The following is a 20,931-nucleotide window of genomic DNA, read 5'->3' as shown; positions in this document are numbered from 1 at the left end:
GTGGGTCCGATTTCGATAAGTGGATTTTCAAAAGAATCCCTCACAATGCTTTTAGAACCTTTAGATTATTACGTCTCCGTGGAATCAGGCGATGCGTATCAATGTCCTGAATGCACTACTGCCTCATTAGATTCCACTCTTGCCATTTACTCGCAAAGCACTTTAACCTGTTTCAGACTGCAAGCATATGAACAGTATCATCATCAGGTCTATTACTTCCATCGATCAAAGTATTTGTAATCTGTTGATTTCAAATCTTGTACTTCAATTTTTTAACATGCATTTTACTGTATAAAGGACCAGCTTACCCAAAGCCTGTCATTATTTTTGTCTTCGGTATCGATAACAGATGACTTTTTAACAGTTCCGGTTGTGTGGTAGGGGGTCCGGGTCAACCATCAGTTTCTCTACTCGTTCGATGTGACATTCGTTGGAACCGACGATTTCGTGGTTGCTGTACAAACGGTGTTCGTATAGAACGAAAAAAATGACAAGAAGAAAAAATTGTTCATTTAATTGATATCTGCACTAATTTTGCGAAATAATTAATAGGCATCGGTGCTTAACTAAAATTGTAGTCTACATTTGCGTATTTCATTTTTATTATATATTTTCATCACAATCCCTTTCGAAAAATGTACGACCGCAATAACGTCCACGAATGTGTTAGCTTTAAATAAAAATTAGTTTTGGTTGTAGTCGTTTGACTGGCCTTGAGTAGCGTGAGAAGTTTAACGAAATTTTCATAAACCCTAAAATTACGTCACATTTTAATATCCACCCAAATCTGGAAATAGGCGAAATTTTGTGAAACTTTGACAATTTTTGTGAAACTTCGACAATTTTTTCTGAACTTCAGATTTCAGGTAGATTCAGGTCAAGTAATATTTTTCAATTCAGGTTCAGTTCAAATCTAAATCAGATAATCTGAGCTTTAGGTTTCAGATCGACCTGACCTGTTCCGAGCCTTAAAAATTCAAATCAACCGTACCAAGAAAAGTCTCCTTATTTTTGGTAAAAAATTTTAAATACCTAACCTTTCACAGAAACAGCAAGAATTGACTACATTTTCCTAAAGTTTGTTATCAGTGAAAAAATAAAAGTGGAATTCGTTAATTCCTGTGAAAATTCCACACCTTCACATTCATCTGTTATCGAAAACGACGAGAAAAATAATGACAAGCTTTGGATAATATGATTCTTTAGATGCTAAAACGCATGTTACAAAAATTGAAGTACAAGATTTGAAATCAACAGATTAAAAATACTTTGATCGATAATAGACCCCGGTTATAACACTGGTCACATGTTTGCCACCTGTAACAGGCTAGAACAATGGCAACAGGCAGAATGGGGATGAGTCGAAGCATCAAGAACATTTAGTAAAAGAAATTCCATCGGACCGTATTAAGCAATGAAAAAAGGAGTGTTTTTTTTGTAGTTTTCAGGGTAAGTTAGCACGTCCGCACATGCCCAATTGTATTCTTCACTCGATTTCACTAGAATTTGTTGGAAGGATTTTTTATACCTTATATACCATATTGAGAATATTTCAGACCTTTAAAATTTTGTGTGGGCAGTTGGCAACCTAATTTTGAACGGTCAGTGGATGTTACACATTTATTTTTTTAATATTTGCTACATTGCTTAAATATTTAGTTCGCTTCCGTACGTAAATGTTGCTCCTAACTCTTGTTTAAATATAATTTGTGCGTACAATGTGCTGTAGACTTCTCACATCTTTTACGCAATAATTATTTGTTCAAAACGTTGTCTTAAACTCAGGTAAAAAGTTGGAAATTGCATTTCTATTTATTTATTTATTTATTTATAGTTCCAACGAACAGGCCGAAGCCCAATTATACATTGAACTTAAACTTAAATTATAACTAGAAAGTTGATACAGTAAAATTTAAAAGATTAAGAAGAAAATTAAAAATTTAGAAATTGAAAAAAGTATATGGACATGACGGGGAAATTCTAAAACGGGTACAGTCCCTTAACCATTGACTTATATTCGTTATAAGACGAATTGAAAATGTCGTTGAGCCGGAAATAGATATTATGGTGGTGCTGCATGCGGTATACTGGAGAATTAAGCTGTATGTTCGACGATGGCGTAGGAAGGCGGAATAGGTGAAGACCACTTTGCCGAGTAAACCGTTGAGGTACTTGAGGTTTGATGCGCGGCGATAGACTAGTGGCAATTCTTCCATGAACCAGTTTGTACAAGACCATTTCATCTAGCTCAAGGCGACGGGTTTCTAATGACTTCATTTTCAAGTGTTCCAGTCTAGTTTGATAGTCGGGTTTAATCCAGTTGAAACGATAATACAGCATCCTCGTAAATTTACGTTGCACCTTCTCGATTTGTTCTTTATATTTCACATAATAGGGGTTCCAGATTGTACTACAGTACTCCAGTCTGCTCCGAACATACGTGTTATAAAGCTTGATCAGGCTAGCCGGACGTTTGAAGCTCTGAGTAGTTCTAAAGATAAATCCAATCAATTGATACGACTTTTTCGTGATTTCATTGACGTGAGCAGCGAAGCTTTCTTTACTATCAAACGTGACACCGAGATCCTTTTTCATTGTCTTCTTTTCTATCGGCTTATCCTTTATGGAGTATTGATAGTTGATCGGTTGCGGTTTGCAGGTTACCGACAGCGCCGAGCACTTTTCTGGGTTGAGATTTAGATTATTGCTATCACACCATTCCGAAAAAGATGAGATGTCCGATTGCAAGCTAGTTCCGTCTGCCAAACACTCGATTTTTCGAAAGATTTTGTTGTCGTCGGCGAATAACTAGCTAGATGAAGTGAAGATGTCTGGCAAATCATTAATAAAGAGTAAAAACAAGAGAGGCCCTAGTATCGATCCTTGCGGAACCCCGGATGTCGGCATAATACTATCCGATTTACCCCCTCCAATCACGACACATTGGGTTCTTCCGAAAAGATATGATCGAAACCATTGCAACGTAATTGACTTAATTCCAAAGTTCTGTAGCTTTAGAAGCAACAACCCGTGAGAAACCTGATCAAAGGCTTTCGAGAAATCTGTAAATATGACGTCCAACTGGCCACCGTCCAAAATCGAGTCAGTGACTCGTGTAGCAAACTCTAGTAAATTCGTAAGAGTCGATTTACCAGTCACGAAGCCATGCTGCGCTGGTGTAATATAATCTTTCACATGTTGATAAACTTTATTAAAGACAATTCTAGGGTGTTGTTTGTTGCTAGAGCATAGTGAGGGCTACAATTCACCAGAGAAAATACAATTTCCAACTTTTTTCCTGAGTTAAACACAACGTTTTTCACAACAAAGGCTTCCGAAGTTTCAGCGGAGGGGAGAAAATGACTATTTCCTCGCCTGAGTTGTGAAAATCGTATTGTGTAGTCACTTGTTATAGGAATATATATTACACACTTGTCAAGAAGAAGTCGAGGCTTGCCGAGACTGATAGTGACAAGTGTGTACTCTATTTTATCACATAAGCGAAAACGAGACAACAACATAGAACTGAAGTGTAATTAAAATGTCCATCGTTTGTTCTAACATTAGTTTAGGTATTTTATCTACCTAGGTGAAATAATAGCAGTGAAAAAGTGCTATTATTTTGCCGTCGGTAGATAAAATAGCGTATTCACCTCTGTCCAAATGTTTATTTAGACACTTGGGGTTATACCATTCGCCTTCGGCTCATGCAATGACTCCCCAAGTGTCTAAATAAACATGTGGACAGAGGTGAATAATCTACTATTATCGCATTCGCGCCATGTTGTGACGTCATCGTTATATCCCTAGAGGTCTAAATCATACATTACTTTGAATTTTCATGGGAAGTTGTCATTCCCCCACTTTGTTGTCTCGTTTTCGCTCATACGATAAATTTTATTTTATCTACCTAGGTGAAATAATAGCAGTGAAAAAGTGCTATTATTTCGCCGTCGGTAGATAAAATAGCGTATTCACCTCTGTCCAAATGTTTTTTTAGACACTTGGGGTTATAACATTCGCCTTCGGCTCATGCAACAACTCCCCAAGTGTCTAAATAAACATGTGGACAGAGGTGAATAATCTACTATTAAACAGATGGTAAGCATTGGATCTGTTATTAAGTCATTCAAATCTGCCGCTTAAGTTGTTCCAAAAAATATCCAGCAGTGAGAAAATAACCCGGGATATTATTTTGTTATTGTTAAAATACATACAAAAGTTGACAGCTGTGGGGCTACACAGCGCAGACTGTTTCTGTCAGACGAAAATAACATATTTTTTTTATTTATTATTTTGTTGTCTCTGTGCTGTTGTGTGTATAAAAATTTTTTGACTCATCAAACAAGTGCATTCATAGTGCAATTATTTTTAGTTGTTTTTTTCGTGATAATTCGTGAAGTTCAAAAAGCCATAGGTTGTTGTCTGTGCGATAAACAATATCTTCTTTTTAGACTAAAATGACGAACTCCAGCCGGAATAGATTGGATGTGAGTAAATTCAGTGTGGAAATTTTACTTTACATAACAATGGAATTACAGAGGATCAATGTATATATATGGTGGCTTCGTGATGGAAAAAAAAAATTAAATAAATTGAAGTAAAAAAAGTGCAAGACATGAAAAAACAATCCGTCTAGTTAGTCTGGGTAGGAGTGGTCTTATAATTGAGTTTAGTAGGTGCAAAGAAGATTAATTCGTTTATCGTCGCTGTGCATTTTTTCCAGCAAAAATAACATCTATACCAAAACAAAGAACATGCAGACAGAAAAACATTTAAATAAAAATGCGACGCAATTGGCGTTTTTTTTTATTTGATAAATTTTTATGTCCATAATTTCAATTGGAAAAGATTGATTCAACGACCAAGGAAATAAAATATTTGGAGTTGTCAATCTTTTTATTATATGCTTTAACTCGACGAAGCCAAAGACCTTGGGAGTAATTGTATAAGTTGCTTAAAGACAATAATATACATCGGCAACGAGATTCATGTTTTTGACCTTTTTTTCGTACGTACATTCGGCATGCCATCGCATTGGGTTATTTAATGTGAATCGTGGGTATTTCATTCAATTCGAAAACATTATTTTTAAGTGGATGAAATTAGTGAAAAAAAAATCACTTTTTTTTCCTCTTGTCTTCTATTTGCTACAAACACACATTATTACAATGATGACATCGCAAAATATTTGATTTTATTACTAGTGATTGGTTTTATCTTAAATACACTATTACAAAGTTCAACTGATGTCGTTGAATTGCTTGATAAGATTTGTATTTTTCATGTCGAATTATGCAAATTAATCGACGGCATATCATCTGTTATCGTAAGCGACGACAATGAATGCGTTGGCTGTAACGTCTATTATAGTAGAGATACATGTTAAAGCAAATGAAGTGAATGATTTCAGTCCATCGTAAAAGATATATTATTCATCATGTCCCACCATTGATTGCAGTCTATAAATTGACGAATATTTACATTTTTCACTGCAACAGTAAGCAAGGGATGTTTGTGTTTGTTGTGTTTCTTATCAATTAGGGTCGGACTAGCTACGTAAATGCCTTTCAGGCGTTGATTGACCAAACAGGCCCTTCGTTCATTTAAAATAAAAAAATGAAACAGCCTTCGGAGATGACCCGAATCCCCATTGAGCCAGTCCAGGCCTCTGTGAAGCATAACACACGGTTGTATATAATATAATATGTTATTGAGCTGTAGCCAACATAGCAGAATATTATGCTAAGGGCTAAGCCAAATGATGACAAAGATTTTATGCATTAGACCAATTGAAGTAATAGATTCGTTAACTGTCCTAATGATATGTTTGCCTTCTCTAAAACGTTAAATAACTGTATTGATTGTACTTAAGACACAACGGAGAATAATTTGATTCCATTTTTCGGTTCCAGCAATCTTTCTTCGAGCCAGATGATGCTGAGATAACAACCAAACTACCACGAGAGATTTTACTGCGAATATTCTCGTACTTGGACGTAGTGTCTTTGTGTCGTTGTGCTCAGGTAATTTACTTACAGACACTGTGTGTCCCATGAGCAATCAAATCATTTCGCATGTCGCATGTGTACGTTTCAGGTAAGCAAATACTGGAATATTTTGGCATTGGATGGTTCAAATTGGCAAAAAATAGATTTATTTGATTTCCAACGAGACGTTGAGGTATGTGTAAGATTGTGGTAATAGGGGCTATGAGTTTGATATTTTATTTTTATTTTTTTCCTGACGACGTCCAGGGACCAGTTATAGAGAATATCTCACAAAGATGTGGTGGATTTTTGAAATATTTGTCATTAAGGGGATGTCAATCAGTCGTGGATCAATCAATACGGTAAGATTGATATATGTGGTGCATTGTCAATAGACAGTTATGATCGGAACGAGAGTTTTGAAGACCAGTTAATTATAACTTGCCTTGGAGTACTTGTCATTGCATATTTTCATATAAATTTTTGACATATCAGGGCAAGTTAAAATAACTGGTCTAATTACATTTCCTTCTCTCTCATCATAACAGTCAATTTGAAGTAGGTTTTCTTGTTGTTATTGTTTCTGTTGTTGCATAAAGTTCGCTATGTTACTATAATATTCAAATAAAATTAATCGAGTACTGGTAGGTAGTTGACCTTCGTTGTCGGAAGTGTAGTTCAATATACAGCTAAATTCAGGCATTTTATGTAACCATCACTTGCTGTTTAATCAGTATCGGACTGGCTATCTGTCGGCCTCTCAGGCAGTCACTGAAGCGTCAGCCCATATGGCCAGTCCGGGCCTGTGCCTAACCCATAGCCTTAAATTTTGTCATCTTATTTACAGAACGCTAGCGTTACATTGCCATAATATCGAACGACTGGATCTGAGCGATTGTAAAAAGATTACGGATCACTCCACATCGGCCGTTAGTAAACATTGTCACAAACTCATATCCATAAATTTAGACAGCTGTGTGAACATAACCGATTTGAGTTTGAAGTCATTATCAGACGGTTGTCCGGTAGGTGCCGAAGTTCAACCGAAACCGGAACAAGCATTTAATAAACAAAAATTTTTCCACAGAACTTAACGGAAATCAATATATCATGGTGTCATCAAATAACCGAAAATGGGGTCGAGGCGTTGTCTCGAGGGTGCAATAAAATTAAACGATTTAGCGGTAAAGGATGTAAGCAAATAAATGACCGAGCTGTCAAATGTTTAGCCACTTACTGTTCGGGAATCGAAGTACTGAATCTGCATAGTTGTGATGTAATGTTTTGCTATAGAGTGACCGTTTCCGTCAACTGAATTTTTCTGACTTCCTCATTTGCAGACCATAACCGATCAATCAATCATCAAAATTGCCGAAAAATGTTACAACCTGAAGCAATTGTGCGTGTCGAAGTGTCCTGATTTGACTGACAATACTTTACTCTCATTGGCACAACATAATCGCTCGTGTCTGAATACACTTGAAGTGGCTGGATGCAATCAGTTTACGGATTTAGGGTTTCAAGCCTTAGGACGGGTAAGTGGTTTTTGTCTTTTGAGAATTGACGAATCTGTGGTATGATTGGATGTTATGCGCGTTGGTGATATCTTCTTTTAGAATTGCAAATTTTTGGAACGAATGGATCTGGAGGAATGCAATCAAATAACTGATTCGACACTTGCACACTTAGCTATGGGTTGTCCGAGTCTAGAAAAACTGGTAAGGGTTGAGAAGCTAGAGAAAAAAATTCTAAAAAAAAAACTAAAATCCAATTTACGCCAGACATTATCACATTGCGAATTGATCACCGATGAAGGAATTCGTCAGCTAGCAGCCGGTAGCTGTGCCGCCGAAAGCCTCTCTGTCTTAGAACTTGATAATTGTCCATTGATAACGGATTTAACATTGGAGCATCTAGTGTCTTGTCACAATTTGCAACGCATCGAACTATATGATTGCCAAATGATCACCAGAGCGGCCATACGACGTTTGAGGGTAAAGTTATCAACACATTGCCAACAGCTGTGATAAATAAATTTTTCATTTCGCTTTTAACGACAGAATCATCTACCAAACATAAAGGTACATGCGTACTTTGCGCCCGTTACTCCACCGCCAATAACTGGAGGTCAACGACCGCGATACTGTCGATGCTGTGAAATACTATGAGATCAGGCGGTCGGCTTGGCTAGAAAAGTTCTATGCAGAAGTCGAGATCATGAGGAATGATTGTCATTGACCAAAACATTGAATATTCGTTTACGTTTTTATCATTTCATTGTCATCGTCCGTACCAAGTAAAGGAAAAAGAGAATTGAAATACTTGAGACATGTCTGAGCACAGTGCTATCAAATTATTATTCATACAAAGCATTCTTAGAATTTGTGCAAAAAAAAAACAAGAAGCAAAATCTGCAGAAAAATTTGAAAAAATTTGTTTGTTTTTTACAAAAACCACGTCAAGTGTTCATAAAATATCGTGAAATATTGCGAGTATTTTTGGTGAGTTTCGAATTAATGCAAAAAAAAAATGTTTTTCGATGTCGGGATGAATTTCTTCTAAATTTTGTGTGGGAAACGTAATTGAACAATGAATGATGCAAAGAAGAAATTGTGTCAAAATTGAGTGATAAAATTGTTTGGAGTAAGGCAAAATGTATAAGAGCGGAGAAAATAACACGATCGTGTTGTAAAAACTGAAAGGGCACGTGTACATATCAGTTCCCATACGGTAAGGGTTTTATTCCGATACCCTATTGTTACACAGCCGGTTACGAAAACATTATGTTTTTGAGTATAATGACGAGCTTGTGATTGATGTCACCCGCTACGTCACAAAATGTGGAAAATCCTTAATTGCTATTAAAATAGGCGTTCGAAATGACCAAATTTAAATATTTGTTTTTTGAAAAGATCGTTTTTTTACTGGTTGCACTTTGCATCCTTTTTTTTCGCTTTTAATAAAGAATATTTGAATTTCCAAATTAAATACAAATTTTTTACTGAAGGGATTGTTGGACCAGACAGGTTGAAAACTAGAAAATTTGACTCATCTGCTGAGGCACAACATTCAATAATTTATTTTTCTTTGACATGCTGCATGCGTCGAGCACTACTTTCGATACCCTCAACAAAAAAAATCCATTACATAACTCGGGATAAAAATGAAAAGTCTCGTTTTGTGTGTTTATTGACCTCGGCTACGCCTCAGTTCACACGAAAGCTTCTTATTTTCATCTTTCTATTCCTAGTCATGTAAAATACTATTACTTTTTGTGTGTAGTGCAGTTTAATTCCAACATGAATTGGCTGCAGCTGTTTTTCAGTTAATCTACACAAACAGCCAAAACTGTTGATACGTTTCTATACCGTTTTACCACTACCACACGCGTGCGTGTAGCAGCTTCAACTGAAAAACAGCTGAAGAAAATGTATGCTGAAATTTCGCTGCATCTGACTGTATGTTCAATTTGCAATGTGTTGTGTCTGAGATATTTACCAGGCCAAACCCAGCACTCAGACAGGGCCTTTTTGTGATAAATTGATTTGCTAAAGTTAAATAAAATATCCAGAATTAAAAAATCCGTAAATTTTAGCAGATTTTGCAAAGTTTCAGCAAAATTATTTTCCAAAAATAGCCCCTGTTGTGTACATATTCTACGAAGACTTCACTTTTGTATTCAATGAATTTATGAAATAAAGGAAAGGAGCACTCACAAATAAAAGTCTAAAACAAATATTTTAAGAGCAATCTTCATTTGGCAAATTTGTAGCCTACATTTGGGCACAAAAATGTTACATTTTTGACGATAATTTTGCCCTCGCATCCTTTTTGGAAAAAGCAAAAAATTGTTTGGTGTTGAAATGTGTTAGCTTTGAATAAAAAATAGAAATGTTTGTGGTGATGTAACATAAGTCCGAGGAAACTCAAAATTTGTGTTAATTTTCGTGAACTATTGAGTTTTCTCTTACTTAGGTTACATCATCAATTTTTCAATTTTTTTTTAAAACCTAACGCATGTCAACAACAAACGATGCTTTTACTTTTTCCAAAAAGGACGCGAAGACAAAATTATCGTCAAAAATGTAACATTTTTGTGCCCAAATGTAGGCTACAGATTTGCCAAGTGAAGATTGCTCTTAAGTAACGGGCACTGTAATCATATCGAATATGGGTTTTAATCCGCTGCCTTATGAGACACTGACGTTGAAGTAAAAGATTTTGTATCAAACACTTTGAGAAGAAAAGGAGAAGTAGCAGATTCAATGATTATACGCTTTCCGTTTATAGCTTTGAGTGGGACAAATTGACTTACAAATTTCCAATGGGAAGGAAAATTCATCGGTTTTTTTTATGATTTGAAGAACAAAAACGATACCGAAAATGACGACATTCTGTTGTAAACTATACCAAAAATGCTCACTGATATCATTGCAATTAAAACTAATTAACATAAAATGGGAAAGTAAAACACAACAATTTTTACACACAAAATGAATTAAATAAAATTATACACGTAAACACTAATCGCATTAAAAACATTTCTATTCATAGATAAGTTAAAAGAAAGAAAGAAAATAGTAAAATTATCCATGAAAAAAAAACCTTAGGATGTGATAAGCAGCTTTTTTTTGAATAAATAAACAAATAAATAAAATATTTAAAGAAAATATTATTCAATCTTCATTATAACTATTATATAGAAGGTAGGATCCAGCTGTAATAAAAGTTAAAACACACACAAAAATAGAACATTCGAAACGATCAAAATCTTTGTATAATTTGAATAAGCTAATCGACTTTCGAGAATGAAGAAAATTTTCTCTTTTTATGTTTAACGTGATGATTATTATATATCGTGTATCCTACCAATAATATTATAACTTTTAATATTGTCTGTCTATTCACCTATAATACACTTATCCTGTAGAGAGGTTAAGATAATATTTCATAAAAGCAAAATACGAAACCAAATTTTTTGGTTTTTCTTTCCTTTCATTAATCGATTGAATCTTTCCCTATGTCTTAAAAAAAAACCACACATAACACATTAGAAACGTAAAACTATGAATTTGCAATTGAGCAAAAGCGATTTAAAACAATAAACAAAAAAAAATTCTATTTAATATGATAAGACTGAATATAATCGTTAAAATTGACAATTTTCTTTTTTCGTTTTCTTTTTCTCTCTTTTGTTCAAATTATTGCAATAAAAATCATTATTTTCCATTAGGCAGACAGAGAGATTGCCTTAAATAATTTTTATAATTAAACTAACATGTTCGCGAAAAGCATTTTTGTTGATCCATAAATGCTTCAGACGATAATACGTAACGGCTGAGGTTAGCTCAGACCACGAATGGATTCGGTTGGAAAAATTATTTTCTTGATATTTTTAAAAGGCACTTCATTGCTTTCGCAACTCTAGCGATACGCATAGTGATGTGCGAATCGGATCGAGTCGACGCATTTCTGAGCTGGATTTTCAGAACACGACGAAAATCACTTCTAGACCCATGTTATGCATACATCCGTTATCTACGCATGAAACAGCTCTGTAAAAAATTAGCAAATAATTACAAACTGAAAAAATCAGCTAGTCACAGCTAGGCGCTAGACGGGATCATTCCTGAATGCGTTTAAATCATACAACTTTGGTTTTCTAATCCCTAGTACATTCATATTCAGAGTCTATGTATTTATGTCAAGCATTATATTCATAATTCCATTTGCCAGTACAAGATGAGATTCTGCATCAATTTAATATTTGAAAAATAGACGAACCTGACTAACGTGAATTCATCAATAAGAAAGCGTCGTATCTAAACACAAAATTTCCAGCAAGGGCCAAGCGTAATGAGTAAAAAACAATTTCGCAATTAATTTTGTTTACTACCCGGAAAAAAGGGAGATTAAAATTAAATTTGTAATTTTCATTATTTGATTTATAAGATAATTATTGTTTGTATCATTTTATCTTTTAATTGATTGAGTGAAGAGCTTACACTTAGGTTTAATAATAATAAAAAAATATTTATTTATTTGATATTAATTATACATTTTAAACATAAATAAATAAATAAATTCATATGAAGAAATGTGCTATTTATTCATCTCTTAACGATAAGCCGACAAAGTGTAAATTCTTCAAATACTTTGTAAAAGGTAGCATAGTTCCACTCTACAAACACTTTGTAAACGGAAGCAGCACTCGTCTGTGCAAATACTTTGTAAAAGGAAGCATCAGTCTCCTTTACAAACACTTTGTAAAAGGATGCAATCACTGTCCTCTATAGCCACTTTGTAAAAGGAAGCATCACTCTACTTTATAAACACTTTGTAAAAGGAAGTATCTCTCGCATTTAAAAACATTTTATAAAAGGAAGCAGCACTACTCTCTGCAAAGACTTGTAAAACGGAACATAACTCTACTCTGCAAACGATTTGTAAAATGTAGCATCACTATACTCCACAAACACTTTGTAAAAGGAAGCATCAATCGTCTTTACAAACACTTGGTCAAAGGAAGCAGCACTATTATCCGCAAAGACTTGTAAAATGGAACATAACTCTACTCTTCAAACACTTTGTAAAAGGAAGCAGCATTCTTCTCTGCAAACATTTTGTAAAATGAAGCTACACTCTACTGTAAAAACACTTTGTAAAAGGAAGCAGCATTCTTCTCTGCAAACATTTTGTAAAATGAAGCTACACTCTACTGTAAAAACACTTTGTGAAAGGAAGCATCACTCTATTTGACAAGCGATGTGTAAAAGGAAGCATTACTCAAGGTTGTATACTTTGGGGAGGTCACGCAGATACTGATACGAGGGTTACACACCACGTTTCATACAAAAAATTCACCACGCCATACAAATTCAATTTTGGTGAATTTAATTGTATGGAAAAGGTGTGTTCCCGCGTATCTAATAAAATGGCGATCTGCGTGACCTCTCCAAAGTATACAGCCTTGGCATTACTGTCTTCTTCACAGTGCTCGTAGGAGGGAGTGATGCTTCCGTTTACAAAATGTTTGTAGTATAGAACGATGCTACCTTTAATAATATGTCAAAGTGTAATACGAAACATTAACAGTTACGTTTTCATGTTTTAACTCAATTAAAAGCTTTTCCGTCTAGTGAAAAAGTGCGAATAGTCAAAAAAAGACTATTCGCGTGCCATTAGTGTTTATTTCACTATTCGCACAAAGTGCGATTAGTCAAATAAAGACGTTGTGCGAATAGCCTTTTCGTAAAAAATAACTGGAAATAACCCATCATAATACCTAATAAAAAGTGTACCATGCAGATACCACTATTTACTCCATTTGGGGGGAGGGAATAAACTGTGGTTTATTTTTGAAGGTTGGTGGCTCACTTCCTGTGGTATTATCTCCTAAGCTATGCCTTCAACTGAAATATTTCTCTGAAAGTTGTTTTAATATAATTGTATCGGGTACTCGATCGGGTATGTATTTTAGGATAATAAATTCGTGGCACCCAAATAAGTTTAACGCCTGATGCGAGAAAAAAAAATTGTTTCACTCGGGCTGGTACGCTGATCTCAACGCATAGTTTTCATATAGTGATAAGGTTGTGTTAATACAATCATCAGCTGAAATATTTGATGTGAGGGGCGCACTTTTGGTGAATTATGTCGATGCCAGAGGTCTCTCCTTTGTACATGATTTCAAGACAGAAAACTCGAAAACAGATAAGGAACATTTGACCACATTTTCCCCAGAAGAAAAGATATGGCCTTTTGAGTTAAAATAATAAAAAAAATACCTGCGACACATCGAACTTTAATATAGTAATAATTGGCGGTTATTTGCACATTGTGTCTTTAGTATTATAAAGTGACTATTGGGCCAATCACTTTCTGTACAGTTAAGCCCAAAAGATTAACTTTAGCGCAAACTTTCGAACATGCTTCTTAGAATAAAGATTTTAAATATTTTCAGTACTGGTAACTTAGTCAGCCAAAATCGATACATTCGTACGTGAAGTGTTCTAGTGCTTTTTGCGTAACGTCGAGTTCGAATTTCGATATTATTCGTCATAAAATTAAGACGTCGAATTGTATATCGAATTTTGAGTGAGAATTGGAATTTGTATTTTTTTTTCTTAGGTTAGTCACTAAGAAAAATATTGGTTAAAGACCACAAAAACTCACTGCTCCGGTTTCGACAAATTATGAATTATATGGAGAAAACTTCTTGATCAGAATCTACTTTCAGGTCTTTCAGACTCAATTGCATCTTTCCATCTCGCTCTCGGTCTTCCTGGTCTGCGACTACCATCGGGACTTGATCAAAATCTACGAACCGCAAAATTACGTTTGCAATCACTTCTCAATGTCGACTTTAAAGATATTTTGCTCGCTCCGCTCGCAATCTTCACAGTAATACATAATGAATGCTAATTTTAACATTTAAGAACTTTCGACTTATTTTGGAGACGACTACATCGATCCAAAGAGTTGGCCATGCGAGCCAATATATATTGAACAATGTTACTACCTTTTCCAAAAAGAATACAAATCATCTAACTTATAACTATTTTGCGGATCACAGAGAAGATTGCTCCATATGATTGGCTATAAAATAAGTGATAATTGAAGAAAAATGAGTAAAACTTTGGCGAATTTTTCAAAGTGCCCGTGGCGCCCGAAAGGCAAAAAGCGGCTCTGATCCTAAAATAGAGTTTTAAAGTTAAAATAAGATAATTTTTCCAAGTTTTTTTTTAGAATTTTATCAGTCAATGAACCTGGTCCTTCCATAAGGTTGGAATTAGTTGAATGCATAGGAAATTTTTTAACCAACAGTACTCTAATGTGAACATACCACCAGACCTGTACCGGAAAATGAAGTTATGAACCTAAAAATACTAATAAATTTACAATTTCAGTTTCAGTGAAACTAAACAGAATGAAAGATTAAGACCATTCTAGTAGTTCTTTTTCCAATTATGTGTTGGTGGCCATCAAAATTATATTGAAATTAATTAATAAATCATTACCATTGCAATAACTATTAAGTAGTTCAGACAGTCAAGGGATCTGAAACAGGTGGGACCTAATCGGGTTACTTCTACTTGGAACGAATTTTAGAATGAAAATATAAAATATAAACCAACCAAGCCAATGACCACAAGCCATACAACCGAGTCTTTGAAAATTTTTAATAATAGTCGAGATTTTGAGAGTATTTCAGTCTAAAATCAAGGTGAAGTACACAACCAGTCGGTGAAATGAAATTCTCCTACATTTTTCCACACGAACTAAAAATTTTGACAGATATGCTGTTTACTTGGCTTTTAAAAGTGCTAAAGTAGTTGCTAAAATTCTTGCTAAAACTATCACTTTAAAGCCAAGTATACAACCAGCCGGTGAAATAAAATTTTGACAGAAAATGTATGGACCATCTGTCAAAGTTTTCAGCTCGCGTCAAAGCACCTAGCAGGGTAATAGAAAAAATAAAATAGTCGAAGTATGCGAATATTTCCACACCTTTTTTCATAATGTCATTGCAAAATTACTATTAAGGCTGCTAATGGTATTATTGGTATCAAAAAACTACTCTATTTGACGTGGTAAAACCCCTATTACCCTGCATTGTCCTGAAATTTCGACGACATGAGTATCGGTGACTTCCTGAAGAAACGGTGACTTACTGAAAAAACAACGAGAAGAAATGGTGACTTCCTGAAGAAACGACGAGAAGAACCGGCCACTATAGCCGGTTCTTCTCGTCGTTTCTTCAGGAAGTCACCATTTCTATAGGATGCCACAGTTTCTTTAGGAAGTCACCGTTTCTTCTCATCGTTTCATCAGAAAATCTGAAGAGTCGTCATTACATGTCACCATTTTTTCAGAAAGTCACCGTTTCTTCGAAACCGTCGACTTCCTGAAGAAACGACGAGAAGAAACAACGACTTTCAGAAGCAACGCATTTTCACACATTTTCTGTTTTGTGCTTTACTACCTTTTTCTGAATTTTACATACATTTTTATATGGAGAAATCAAAAAACTCAAGTTACCGACACCGTTCCGGCGCCCGGCTCGCATTGCGGCCCTCCGCTTCGCTCCGGGGCAATGGGCCGGATCGCTCGGCGTGTTAAAACGCTGTTTATGTACAATGAAAATTCGTAAAGGGATTACTTCCTTATGGTTGGTATTTAATACAGAAAGATTATTACAGCAAGACTATTCAACAACCAAAAAGTTATTGCCAAAAAGATACCGCCAAATCGCTTATTATCGACTTTCTGTATAGAGACGATAGAATTTGCACTTCATGTATAGAGACGATAGAATTTTCACTTCCTGTATAGAGACGATAGAATTTGGTTTTTGGCCTTATGAAGAAACGTTGATTCCTGAAGAAACGATGAGAAGAAATGGTGAGTTCCTGAAAAAACGATTAGAACCTTCCGTCGCCGTTTCTTCAGGAACTTGTTATTTCTTATGAATTCACCGTTTCTTCTCGTTGTTTCTTCAGGAAGTCATCGTTTTCACAGAAAGTCACCGCTTTTTACATAAAACGGCGACATCCTGAAGAAACTGTGACTTTCTGAAGAAACGACGAGAAGAAACGGCGAGTTACTGAAGAAACGGTGACTTCCTGAAGAAACAGCGACTTCTTGAAGAAACGGCGACTACTCGCCATTTCTTCAGGAAGTCGCCGATACTCATGTCGTCGAAATTTCAGGACAATTTACCCTGCTAGGTGCTTTGCTCGCGTGGGAAAATGTATAAGAATTTCATTTTACCGACTGGTTGTATACTTGATTACATTGAGTGAACCTGTTACAGAGGGCAGACATATGACCAGTATTATTATCGGGTCTATTACTTCTATGGATCAAAGTAGTATAAATCGGTTGATTGAAAATCTTGTATTTCAATTTTTTACCACCCATTTTATTATATAAAGGACCATATTACCCAGAGCTTTTCATTATTTTTGTCGTCGTTATCGATAACAGGTGAATTGTTATTACTTATTACTTTGCTTCATAAGCAACAGGGTGTAGCGTTTTGACGAAAGTATTTTTTTATACTTTTTGGTCCCAAAGCTACAGTTCTGGCGACTGTGTGGAAAAAAAGTTGTTAAGTGTATATGATAATTACTCGTAGAGCAGCTATCTAAAAAAAATTGAACGGTGTAAGGAGAAATTAAAAAAAAAAACGTCGTTTGATGATTTTTCGATTATCATAAAGATACGACAGTTAAAGTTGCCTTAAAAGTCGGTTATTTCTTCCCAGGATAGCTGCATTATTAACGCCAGCAATACTGATAACAATTTGGAACCGTTTTAAATTCGCATAAATTCTGTGAAAAATTAAAAAATATGGTTTTTCTCGTACCATTTTTTACACACTAGAAAGTCAACGAATCTGCAACCCGGTGTAACTTTACGTCGAGTCTACATTCGTTTTAAAGCTCTTGAAATTTTATTTAAAATGAGCTGCAACACGACTATATTGCTCTCCAGGTACAGATTTCAGAAAGCTTTAAATCCAGAAAAATTCTCAAAAGTCGGGAGCACTTTTTGTAATTTTTCATTGGTGAGTCAAATTTTTAAAAATTTTAAAGTATGCTAAATTGAAGCCACGGTCTCTTCGAGTAATTATCATATACATTTAACAATTTTTTTTCACACAGTCGCCAGAACTGATCTCACTCTTGCTTTGGGATCAAAAAGTCTGTTTTCATAAGTGCGCATGGGAGCTTCGGACTTCAAAAAAAAAATTCTGCTATTTTCGTGATCAAGGGACCATTCTGCATCGAACCTACCCGCAGGCCTTAAAAACAAAATACTTTCGTCAAAACGCTACACCATAATAAGCAATGCAAAAAGAGTCTTATTCAGTGTTGACAGATTCGTTTTTTTGCAACTGCTTCAACAAACCTCACCAGGTAATCCTATTCCACCTGATTAAAGCCAATGACCAAATAAATGAAACTCATAAATATTTTTTCATTGAATTAACATTTTAAAATATATTTTATGCATTTTACACATCGACAGTTTTCTTTCCATTTTTTTTTATAATAAATGACAAAACATCCATTTTCTTATTATTATTATTTTCCTTTTATTTTTATTCTCAAAATATATGCGATCTTTAGTTTTTTTTTAGTTTTTTAATTTTATTGAATTTTTTTCTCTTTCGTTTTAACATCTAATGTATTGTATGCTTTCTCTGGTTGTGTTTTCTCTTTTCCTTTCCTTTTTTTAAATGGTGTATATAGATATTTTTTTTTTTTTAGTATAACTACGACTACAATATAATTTTTTTTTCTTTTTCTTCAACAATATTTATTATTATTTTTCTCAAGAAAATATTTTCATTTTCTATTTATTCAATTTTCACTTTTAAAATATAATTTTTATAAAAAGCTTATATACAATTGGCATTTCATATCACTCGCAATTTCTAAGATAACTTTTTTTTTATTATTGGGAGGTTTGTTTTTTTTTATCTAAGAAATTTGTTTTTTATGCTTTTCTTTTGTTAAAACTATTTAATTTTTTTTAAAGTTTATTATACAGGATTACTTACGTTCTATTTAGTGTTTTCTTTAAATGATTTTCTTTTTTTTCTATTATTTATTTCTTATACAGGAGTGAGCTATTACGATGAGCTAATTATTCTGTTAAAAGTGTTTCATTTTATTGCATGTTCATTTGAGCCTTCGTTTGGTATTTTATGCACAAAACTGAGGCTTAGTGATTTTATTTTCAATTTAATTCTAATGTTACAATGTGGGGTGCGGTGACTGTGTGAAATTAAATGACGAAAATATATCGCGGACAAACTTCAACTTTATTTTTACGATTTCTATTCTTGGATTTGAATGTAAGAGGGAGAGATACATTTTTTAAGGAATTTTCATTTTGATAATCGTTGTGAAGGAATTACCTTTTCATGAGACCGGATTTCTATCATCAGATCGGCAAATCTAACTAAAATAGTGCACTAACAGAAGCCATAACGCAATTATCTCGTACTATATTATGAGTCGAAATATTGCTTCATTGTGATCTCTGCCGTCGACTATTCTAAAACATTTATTGAAAGAAAAATTAGATTGGAAAATTTGTTTGGAGAATATTTGACACGTCTTCTGAGTGTTTTGTTTTACTGTCCAAACATCGTTCCTATCTTCTATGTATCTGACGATTATTCTCTAATATGAAACATTAGACATAAAATGGATCATAACCAAATGATTTATAAGTTGTAATGACACTGGTCGATAATGAAAATTAATGAAATAAAATAAGAACCGTTCAATTTGAGCGTATCGTGAAAGAAAATTGGTCTGTGAAACTAAACTAAATTTGGTCGGAATCGGAGGTGGTCTAGGCTAACATGTCTGCTGACGAATATGTATATAACATTACGGTGGCCTAACTTCATCGCATTAACTATAAAAAACGTATGTAACAAATATCTAAGAAACATACTGTGATACGGGTGAAAGATTCAACCAATATCTGCACTCTATCTAACTCAACTGAATATAGTCACATAATATCCTAATAACCGAAAGTTCTTCTGGTCATGGGCTAGTATTTTTTGTTTAGTATTAGATCATAAACTTTTAAAGGTTTAAATACTTTTTACATAAAGGTCGTCCAATGCATAAGTTTGGATGCGGTCCGTCTCATTATCGTATATAATGGTGTGAGTCGGTCGACTTTGTATATAAGACAAATATGTACGGAACCATTTAAAGTGAATCCGAATAAAACCTAATTTCTATGAGTTGTTTCTACAATGAACAAGATTCGATTTTGTCGATAGGGGCCACGGCAAATGTTTGCAATAGAAATAAACCCCTAGAATGTGAAGCAACTAAGTATCGGGTCGGCATTTATATTAATTTCGATGTTGAGTGTAAAAAAGCCGAAAATCCTACAATATTAAATGCTAAATGACTGTGCAAAAATTACCGATTTCATTAGCCTTTCACAGACGGCATATCAGCAGTTTTCCTATCGGATCTGTTACTTCATTTGATCGAAGTATTTTTAAGATATTTCAAATATCTTTTACTTCATCTGTTTTGAACATTCTTTGTGTTATATACCACTTAATTAGTCAAAGCTTGTCGCTAATTCCTGAATTTGTTATCGATACCAGATGATAGCCGTCCGAATTTGTTTTTAAAATATTTGAACGTTTTTAAATCGACCCTATGATTACTTGCGATTTGAATGCGATTATTACACGAAATTTAAATAGAAATTAATCTTTCACAGATGGCATATCAGGCCATTGCTACGAAATCTATTACTTTGTTCGTTTCAACATGCAAATGGCAAACCGTCTGGAAAAGGTGAATTTCAATATTACACGCGCCTACCTCTGCTAAAGCTACTCGATAGTGGTATCATAGATTGTGGAAATTGTTATCGTCACTACCGCAAATATCAACGATGGTGCAGCCTGCAAGTCGGTCTTTTGAGCTCCAAAATTTAAAGAAACTAATCATTTGTTAAGAAATTTAAATTTTCGATCACATTGTACATGAAAATGTTGTTCGTATGAAGTAACAGAAGTGATCGACTTGCTGACAGGGTCAATCATTGAGAGTCCTATGAAATAGTGCTCAAATCCACAATCTATCGAAAAGGACTTTTTTTCGTTCATTTACGTCGTATCACAGAAATGCCCTAAATTTGTTGAAAATAAAAAAGAAATCTCGGGCAAAAGTAGCGTAGCTTTTTCGTTAAAAAATTTAATTAAAAATCAAAATTTTGAAATAATCACAATTAATTCCATGAAAATATAATAAGAAAAGGGAGGTGGGACATAACTTAAAACCCTGTTGGCACAAAAAATAAACATAATTTCCGGTCGACGTAAATGAACTCATGTTAACAAACAACACTTAGCTTAAGAAAAATTCCATAAGAAGACCAG

At 34.4% G+C, this 20,931-nt stretch overlaps 1 protein-coding gene and 3 long non-coding RNA genes across 5 annotated transcripts in view; all 4 read left to right on the top strand.

Moving 5' to 3' along the window:
* LOC119078364 overlaps positions 1–324 on the top strand; it is a 28,202-nt gene extending 27,878 nt beyond the window's left edge. Inside the window, exon 3 of the long non-coding RNA XR_005088002.1 lies at positions 159–324. This is a non-coding gene — a long non-coding RNA (uncharacterized LOC119078364). The remainder of the gene's footprint in view (positions 1–158) is intronic.
* A 1,491-nt stretch (positions 325–1,815) lies between these two features.
* On the top strand, positions 1,816–13,752 carry LOC119078354. The gene is made up of 3 exons (XR_005087998.1): positions 1,816–1,956; positions 12,994–12,999; positions 13,742–13,752. It is a non-coding gene; the product is annotated as an uncharacterized LOC119078354 (long non-coding RNA).
* LOC119076831 (F-box/LRR-repeat protein 20) lies at positions 4,214–8,595 on the top strand. Its single transcript, XM_037183835.1, has 10 exons — positions 4,214–4,490; positions 5,916–6,026; positions 6,100–6,183; positions 6,258–6,352; positions 6,838–7,015; positions 7,078–7,266; positions 7,331–7,525; positions 7,607–7,708; positions 7,772–7,984; positions 8,051–8,595. Exons 1-10 carry the CDS (start codon positions 4,461–4,463, stop codon positions 8,156–8,158), a joined length of 1,305 nt encoding a protein of 434 aa, XP_037039730.1. The 5' UTR covers positions 4,214–4,460; the 3' UTR covers positions 8,159–8,595.
* Positions 4,501–4,894, top strand: LOC119078336. 2 transcript variants are annotated; one of them, XR_005087992.1, is made up of 2 exons: positions 4,501–4,648; positions 4,727–4,894. It is a non-coding gene; the product is annotated as an uncharacterized LOC119078336 (long non-coding RNA). The 2 variants fall into 2 exon arrangements; XR_005087993.1 differs by having other exon boundaries at positions 4,501–4,670.
* Positions 13,753–20,931: the final 7,179 nt, after the last annotated feature.

This window comes from Bradysia coprophila, chromosome III, assembly GCF_014529535.1.
Source record: "Bradysia coprophila strain Holo2 chromosome III, BU_Bcop_v1, whole genome shotgun sequence".
NCBI lineage: Eukaryota > Metazoa > Arthropoda > Insecta > Diptera > Sciaridae > Bradysia > Bradysia coprophila.
Note: the sequence above shows the minus strand (reverse complement) of the source record. Positions and strands in the feature narration are given on the sequence as shown.